At 35.5% G+C, this 9,226-nt stretch overlaps 1 protein-coding gene across 2 annotated transcripts in view; it reads left to right on the forward strand.

Annotated features, from left to right (window-relative positions):
* The window catches only part of LOC101893288 (fatty-acid amide hydrolase 2), a 76,139-nt gene extending 68,324 nt beyond the window's left edge, over positions 1 to 7,815 (forward strand). For both annotated transcript variants that reach the window (XM_059132322.1, XM_059132327.1), the window contains one exon: positions 974 to 7,815. In XM_059132322.1, coding sequence (XP_058988305.1) covers positions 974 to 2,377 — 1,404 coding nt within the window. In that variant the 3' untranslated portion in view covers positions 2,378 to 7,815. The remainder of the gene's footprint in view (positions 1 to 973) is intronic.
* Positions 7,816 to 9,226: the final 1,411 nt, after the last annotated feature.

A 9,226-nucleotide genomic window follows, 5' to 3' on the forward strand; every position in this document is an offset into this window, starting at 1 on the left:
GGAAATGTGTACTATAATAGTACGAAAAGTACTAAATTTGGTATCGGGTGAAGGGATAGGACTGGAGTCCTCACATTTGATATTGGTGCCTGTTGTCATCTGGTTTTGAGATATGGAGATGGTTTTGGAAATGTGTACTATAATTCTGCAAAAAGTACTAAGTGGTAATAAATTGGGTATCGGGCGAAGGGATGGGGCTAAAATCTTCAAATTTGATATGGAGGCCTCTGATGGTATTTAGAATTAAGAGATGTGAGTTGTTTTGTAATTTTGTACTTTAATGGGTCGAAAAGTGAAGGGATACACGGATAGTATCCTTAAATTTAATATTTAAGTCTTTGTTGCTGTCTAAGGTTGAGATACGGTTATGGTTATGGATATGGCTTTCGAAATACATACCATAATTGTTCGAAAAGTACTGAATGGTACTAATTATGGATTACTCACTGGAGGAAGGCGAGATGTAGCTTGTTTTGAATATGCGTACTAAATGTTACTAAATTTTTGATTCGGTGGGACAGAGCTGAAATTTGACATTGGGTCAGTGTTGGTTTCTAGGATTTTCGAATGGAGACGTTAAAGTAGTTTTGGACAGAAAAAATGGATGTGGGTACATTGTGCCCTAATACCCCTCTCGGTAAAAAAGGTGAACAAAAAGGTATTCAAAAAACGAAAAATTTTGGAATTCTGAAAATTTTGTTTTGTTTAAACATTTTGTCAAACTTAACAAATTTCTGCATTCTAAATTTAAAAAATTTGAACTTTTTTTTAAAAAATTTTAATTTTTTTTTATTTTTAAAAATTTTAAATTTTTTTTTAATTTTCAATTTTTTTTTAATTTTTATTTTTTTTTTAATTTTTCAATTTTTTACATTTTTTAATTTTTTAAGATTTTTTTTAAAATTTTTTCGATTTTTTTAAAAACTTTTAAATAAACCTAACTTTTGTTTTTCTTTCTCCTCCTCTCTTTCAGATCAAAAGCGAAGAAGTGGTCGAGGCCTATATAGAGCGATGTAAACAGGTAAATCCGCTGATCAATGCCATTGTGCAGGATCGCTTCGAAGAAGCTCTGGAAGAGGCACGTGAAGTTGATCGGGTCATTGCAATGGGTATTAACAGCGAAGAGGAAATGGAAGAGAACACCCCGCTACTTGGTATACCCGTGACGGTCAAGGAATCGATTGCCGTCAAGGGTATGAGCAATCAAACGGGACGCGTTTTCAAGACACCACAAATTGCTAAAGCCGATGCTCCAGTGGTGGAACAAATCAAGCGATCCGGTGGCATTATCCTCTTGGTCTCCAATACTCCCGAACTGTGTTTGCTATGGGAAACCTATAATAATGTGACAGGTCAGACACGGAATCCTTACGATTTGAAAAGGACACCGGGTGGTTCATCGGGCGGAGAGGCCGCCTTGCTGGCCAGTGGTGCTTCCCTGCTGGGTCTTACATCGGATATTGGTGGTTCGTCACGTCTGCCCGCCATGTTTAGCGGTATTTGGGGCCACAAACCAACACCCTATGCTGTGTCGTTTAAGGGCCATCATCCCACCTCGGATTTCCCAAAATGGGGTGATTTCTTTACCATTGCCCCCATGACACGATATGCCAAGGATTTGCCACTCCTGCTGAGATGTATGGTTGATCCGAATGGCACAAAACTAACGCTGGAAAAGGAAATAAGTGTAACTGGAATTAGGTTCTTTTTTATGGACAATGATGGCCCGTCGGGCATGATGCGTCCCCTTAGCCGTGATCTGCATGCCGCCATTAATCGGGTGGCCAATGATTTCAAGGCGAAGCGGGTGAATATACGCAAAATGAAATGGTCATTGGATATATCGCTGTCGGCCATGTTGACCATGAAAAACATCGAGACAATTTATCACAAAACCGAAGAGGGTGAGCGGCCAAAGACCATCTGCACTGAAACGGTGAAATATTTCATTGGCTGTTCGGACAGTATTTTGCCATCGGTGATATTTGGCCATTTGCAGAATTTCATGAAAATCATACCGAATTCGCGGCACAAACATCTGGCCACGATTATTGAGGCCCTTAAGACTGAATTCAAAGAACTGCTGGGCAACGATGGCGTCTTCATTTATCCCACATTTCCCAATACAGCCCATCAGCATTATCAGATTTATCACAAGTTGCTGGAGCCCATGTATATGGCGATTTTCAATACGCTTGGATTGCCGGTGACAAATTGTATGATTGGCCTGGATCGCCGTAGGCTACCGATGGGCATACAGGTGGTGGCCAATCCGGGACAGGATCATTTATGCCTGGCCGTGGCCCGAGAAATGGAGCGACGTTATGGTGGCTGGGTGAGGCCACCCTCGGAGGATTCTAGTAAACGTATTGACTAGACACTGATTTTTTTGTTAATTATTAGAAATATCCGGAAAAAACGTATCTATACATAATTATATTAATATTCATTTATACAAACACACACACACATACAAACATAAACCAATTTAGTTTAATTTTATACATTTTTTTGTTTCCCATTTTTTTCGATTTTTTTTTTTGTTTTGTTTGTTGCCACAATTATTTTCCCATCATTGAAATCCATCACATAATTGTATTTTTTTTTTTTTTTGTATTAATTTCACTATTTAAATATTTTCGAAAGTTCGCAATTTTTTTTAATTACAAATTCCATTTTTAGAATTTTTTAATTTTTTTTTTTTGATATGAATCTCTAAAATCTCATTAATTCAACGGATTGCTTCTTTATATAAATGAAATAGTAAAAAGAGAGAGGATTTTAATTTGATTGGAAAAAATTATAAAAAGAGAGAGGATCTCTAATTGAGTTTCTAAAGATTTGTTAGAATTGAAACCAACATCACGTGGAGTAAAGCTTTTGCAAGGGAAAGGCAGGCTACGAACATAAGGCGAATTTAAAATTTTAAAATTTAAATAAAAATCGAAACCGAAATTACAGAACAATTATTAAACAGAGAGTAAGAGGGTTTTTATCAATAGAACCAAAAAACCAGTAAAAAAGTATCGGTCGGTTTTGCCGATAGTTGTATACCTTCAGCCCTCTTCACTCTCTATGGAGTGGGTTTTGAAAGAATGGGTCAATATTGTCCTTATCGTATCGGACCTAAATAAATATGATATAAATATTATTATAGCAGATGGATATAGCAATTGAAAGGAATCGCTGAGTTGTTTCGCAATTTATGACAGATAAAAATATTGAAAATTGTGTCCCTTTGCGGGTGAGAAGGTGTTCGCAGAAATATAGCATCTTCACAACAGTTCTGGTGTTAGCAAAAATGTTTGTATGTATGGAATTTGGAGAGAGTTGGATTTTTATTTCGCTTTCTTCGAGCGTTATGTTTTTCAAAATTCGATAATTGCTTCCCTTTTCTGTGCAGAAAATATATATTTTTAAAATTTCGACCATTTGTGTGGGAGGTACCAGAAGAAGTGGACCGATATACTCCACCTTAACACCAGACCTTGGACTAATGAAGTGATTGGGATGTGTGAAATTTGAAGACAATCGGACTCTTACATTACATTTTTTGAAAGTTGTAATTATTCAAAATTTTGACCATTTGTGGGGGAGGCACTTGAAGGAGTGAACCGATATTGTCAATTTTTTCACCTAACCTAGCACAGATGCAAATATTAGGATTTGCAAAATTGAAGCAAAATCCGATTATCCTTTCTCTTTCAGTGCAAAGAATATATTTTTTGAAAATTTCGACCTTTTTTGGGGGAGGTACCAGAAGGAGTGAATCGATATTTCCCATTAGGATTTGCAAAGTTGGAGCATAATCGGATGATCTTTTTCTTTCTGTGCAGTAAAATATATTCTTTGCAAATGTCGACTTTTTGTGGGGGAGGTACCAGAAGGAATGGAACTATATTTTCCATCTCCAAACTCCATCTAAGTTTAACAATAATATTACTGTGTTTGAGTCAAATCGGATGCTCCCTTCGTCGGTTATCGTGCACACCAGACAGCCAGATAGACAAATGTCCAGAAAGATACGTTTTGGTCTTATTAAATGATATATACCCTCTGTAGCCATATGGCTGAGGATATAGTAGTGGTTTGAACATGACGTTAATAGCTTTTATGCGACTTAGATATGAGAGGATTGAAATAATAAATATGTTTAGAATTACAGAACAAATTGAGTTTCCACCAAAATGTGGAAAAAAATCTGAAATTTTTAGCGAGCGTAAAGGTGAGAATATATAAAGCGCTTTTTTGACCGGCTTAAGTCATCGGCCGGTTCCTTCGAAAATAACAATGGGACGTAAGACCAACATCGAACTAAGTCAACCAAAAACTCATGTGTTCCTCTACGAAGAAGCCAGCCGATGACTTAAGCCAGTCAAAAAAGCGTTTTATGTATTCTCACCTTAAGACTTTTTTTATCCTGCTAACACAGCAAAATATTTTCGGGCGGAAATCAGTTCTTTCCTAATTTTTTTTCGAAATTTAAACTGGCCTTTGACTTGAGATTTTTTGTTTTATCGTGTAATCAAGATAAATGCACCAAGTTTGGTATTCTTCAGACTCCGCATCAGTTTCTCTCACCTTTAATCTCTTAGATACGTTTGAGGGACTTGCGAGATTATCAGTTGGGCCGTATTTGACAGTATCGTTAAGACAGCAACACCTCTGTAAATTGAGAAATGACCAGCAAATTGTGGAAGTAACTCGAAAGACTCGTGGAATGGGAGAGACTCGAAACTAAAAGATCTCTTAGGTAGCAGGGAATGATTTCTTTCCGAAATTACAAACTAATCTGGCTAAAGTCGGGCAAAATCGAGACTTGCCTGAAATCAAAATCGATTTTAATCAAATTTAGTTTAAAAAAATCAATTTTCAAAAATAAAGCTTGAAAAGTCAACTCTTTTCAAAATCAATTTTTAGCTGATTGGAAATTGTTGGGGTCAAAAATTCAAAAGTCGAAACGGACACCGCGGCAATTTCACCCATCTTTCGTATGGCATTTTCAGTTGGACCAGGTTTAAATCAGTAATTGACTTTATCGTTTAAACACTCTTCCCAAGGTAGACCGCTTGAAGCTGGGGGGGGAGGTTGTCTCATAATAAAGAGAAGATGAAGAGAGCAAGGGATGTTTTTTTTTTCGAAATTACGACCGAATCTTGAGGCCAGCCACTAGGAGAATGGGTCTAAAGATCTCTAAGATGGAAGTTGACAGACTATCTTCAAAGCCATTTGACTGCTGATGTGCCTTTTCTCTACAAATTCTCCTCTAATCCTGTTTTGCCAGTCATCATTTTCCATTGAGACGCAGTCCACCGCAATGCACAGAAGCGGACATAACTCGAAGGGGGATTTTGGAAAAAAAAACTTGTAGTTCTGTAATTTAGTGTTAAGAGGTCTAATTTTATTAGAGATTTGTTTCCACGAGACGGAATTCACCATTTTTCCGAGGTCCAGCCCTCTTCATGACCGCCTCAAAGTATTAGTCGGAAAGGTTTTTTAAAGTTAGGTCAGTTAGGTTAGGCGATGTTGAAATGACAGTGCAGTGATTTTCTTGTCAGACGAATGTGAGAGCTATATAGAACCTGATGGGACGATATTTCTAGGAATGCAAATACGACGTCATTCCGCTTAGAATATAGTTGACGAAGTGATATTATGATATTGCTAAGATTTTCATGACATCCCCACTTTTTACGTTGGGCACCATTTTATGGTATCGATTACACAATGTTGGAACGACAGTCTATCAGTTTTCTTGTCGGACGGAAGTGGGGGGACGTTATGTTATATGAGGTCGAAAATTTCTCTACTCTGCCAAAAATATCATGTGAATTTGTGTTTGGCCTTTAGGTTTTATATTGGGCGCCATATTGTTATCGGCTGAATTTTGGCATTTAAAAGCCTTTGATCTCATTCTTTAATGAAAGTAACAATAAATTTGAATCTTGAGCTGTTAATGGGTGCTTAAGCTATTTAAAAACAATTTTCGCCACAAGCTAACGTTTTACGTTGGGCGCCATATCATGCTATTGCTCAAATGCAGGTATTTTAAAGGGTTTCACTACATTTTGGAGGGTTCCTTTGGAGATAAATGAGAGTCCAGTGGAGTTAGACGATGTTAGAATGACAGTAAATCCATTTTGTTGTCGGACGAAAGTGGGAAGTCGTTTTTCCTTGAAGCTCTAAGAAAACCCTGTTATTCTGAATTTGCGAGTGGTTCTTAGGTGTGAGGTTGAACGCCATATTGTGGTATAAATTTGAATCTTGACTTCTTAATGGATACCTAAGCTATTTGAAAACAATTTTCAGGACAGGCTCACATTTTTTGTTGGGGTCCATAGTTCAGTTTTCTTTTTTAAGGTTTTCACTATATTTTGGGACGCTGTCTTTACAAATCTAGGTTACGATGTTGAAATGAATCTACATCCATTTCCTTGTCGGGCGGTAGTGAGGAGACGTTTTTCCTAAAAGATTGAAAAAATTATCCACCCTACAATTGACGATGCGATTTGTGGGTAAATTTGTGAGTGGTTTTAGGTTGGGCGCCATATTATGTTCTCGCTCAATTTCGGTCATTTTAATGGCTTTCACCACATTTTAGAATGAGATATAAATCGTGAGATATTACAGAGGATTTAAGCTATTTAGAAACAATTTTAAGCACTGGCTCACGTTTTACGTTGGGCGCCATATTATGATATCGCTTAAGTTCAGGCATATTTAGAATTTTTCACTACAATATGGAAGTGTTCCTTTAGAAATGTAGGTTAGTCCAGTTGGGCTATATGATGTTGGCCTGGGAGATTTAAAATGTCTTCAATCTGTTTTGAATGCCGTTGAGAGTGTCATTGTGATTTTTTTGTTCATTGAGGTTGGGCGCCACATTATGATATCACCCAAGTTCAGGTATTGTAAATGTTTTTCAGTACATTTCACAACGGAATTACCAACCAATTTAAATATTGAATTGGTATAAGCAACTTTTTTGTAAAGGCCATGTTTTACGTTGGGCGCCATATAATTGCATTGCCCTAGTAGAGGTATTTTACAGATTTTCACTACATTTTTCAACGGAAGTATCTCTAATTTGGAATTTGGAGTCGTAGGCTGATCAACATAGATCTAAGTTTTGTTTTGAAACTCCCTCTTCTCCTTGTTTTTTTTTTTTAATAACTTCCTTTGCCGCAGCCGATTTCATGTATTTTATAACGTTTTCCCTTCGGAATTGGCTGAATTTTTGTACAATGATTTATCAAAAAAGGAAAGAAGACCTTTTATTGGTTCTCAGCACATACTCCCAACGCATTCCGCATAGTTTCTTTTTTTAAAGTTCTCAGTGAGCGCCATTTTTTGTTTTTAGCTCCATAATCCTCTTGTTTTACTATTTCCAAAACTAAATTTTATTCAAAATTTCATATCATAATCAATCATCTTTACTACTCTAAGTTAGTAGCTATGTAAATATTTTTAATATTATTTGTTTATTTTAAATTTTATAATTTTTTGTTAATATATTTTAGTTATTTTTTTATTAAGAAAAATAATTAGTTTTCTTATTTGCTCACTGTCGAAGTATTTTTTTTGTATGCTACATCACCAACAGAGTCGCAATCACCATTTTCATGACCAAGAAAATTTTAAAAATTTAAAAAAATTAACATTTTTATACATTTTTTTAAGCAGTATCATCAGATATAAAATACAACATATATATGTTTTTATAATTCATTGATTTTGTATATAGCAATAACTATATATATATATGTGTAACAATTTAAATAAAGAAATCTCTAAATAAAAACGAAAAACCAAAAAACTGAACAAAAATTAATGGCAATGTTTTTTTGTTTTCATTAAATTTATGTTTTTTCACTTAAATTGACGATAAGATGTGGAAAATTTAATTAGAGTGATTAGTGCACCCACCCCAAAACCAAAAACTATAGCAGTTGACCTCCAACTAATGCAGTGGAGTTTTTTTTGTTACATTTGGTTAATACAGGCATATAATACATGTGTATGTACATAGAGAGGAGGTAAGTAACCGACAGTTAACTCCAAACAATTGCAAATTTTGTTTGGTTTGAAAAATTTATTTAAAAAAACAGTAAAGTCTTAGAGTCGGGCGGGGCCGACTTTATGATACCCTACACCACTTTGCTAATTTAGAAGAGCTCCATAAAACAATTAAAAATTTTTATGGGAGAATTAAATCAAACACGCTGTGATTATAATTATAATTTAAAGTACAAAGGACTAGATATGCCGAAGCATTTGTATCTCTTAAATTCGGACTTGGTGACCATTTGGTGACCAATTAATTTGAAATCGGATAAAGATATATATGGGAACTATATCCAAATCAGAACCGATCTTGATAAAATTTGACAAAGATATTTCTGAGCTGTAATTGATATATTTCCCTGAATATTGTTGTGCATATTACGGCTGTGGGTAACAAATACAAAAAATCTGATGAACAATATATATAGGAGCTATAGCTATGTCTGCACCGATCTTCACCAAATTTGACATGCTAGCTTCTAGACTCAATTCGATCGTATGTGCCAAAATCCATACCATTTGGGCAAATATTTGACGTTTGGTGCACAAAAAAAGGTTAATCGGACGAGGTTATATATAGGAGATATATCCAAATCCGAACCGATATCGATAAAATTTAGCAAATGTATTTCTGAGCTGTATTTGATGTATTTCCCTGAATATCGTTGTTACGGAGTGCATATTACGGCTGTGGGTAACAAATATAACAAATCGGATGAACAGTATATATAGGAAATATTGTTGTTGTTGTATATATATATATATATATATATATATATATATATATACTACTTATTTTCAGGCCTAATTTGATTGTATGTGCAAATTCCATACTATTCGGGCTGATATTACACGTTTGGTGCACAATAAAAGGCAAATCGGACGAAGATATATATGGGAGCTATATCTAAATTTTTAACGATTATCTCTAATTTCAATAGGGTTCGTCCTTGGGCCAAACAAATGTTGTTTGGAAAATTTCATTTTAGCGAATTTATTCACCGGAATCGTTTCAAATTTGGCATTTGAAGTTCAAAACGGATACTAAACCCCAAGACAGAAAATTGTCTGTGCAGGTCCACGTCTTCGTATAGCCCCCATGTAACGGTACCTCCCGATATTCGGTATTTTGATGATTTTAGCGACATTATTCACCGGAATT

The sequence above is a fragment of the Musca domestica genome, unplaced genomic scaffold (genome assembly GCF_030504385.1).
Source record: "Musca domestica strain aabys unplaced genomic scaffold, Musca_domestica.polishedcontigs.V.1.1 1, whole genome shotgun sequence".
NCBI lineage: Eukaryota > Metazoa > Arthropoda > Insecta > Diptera > Muscidae > Musca > Musca domestica.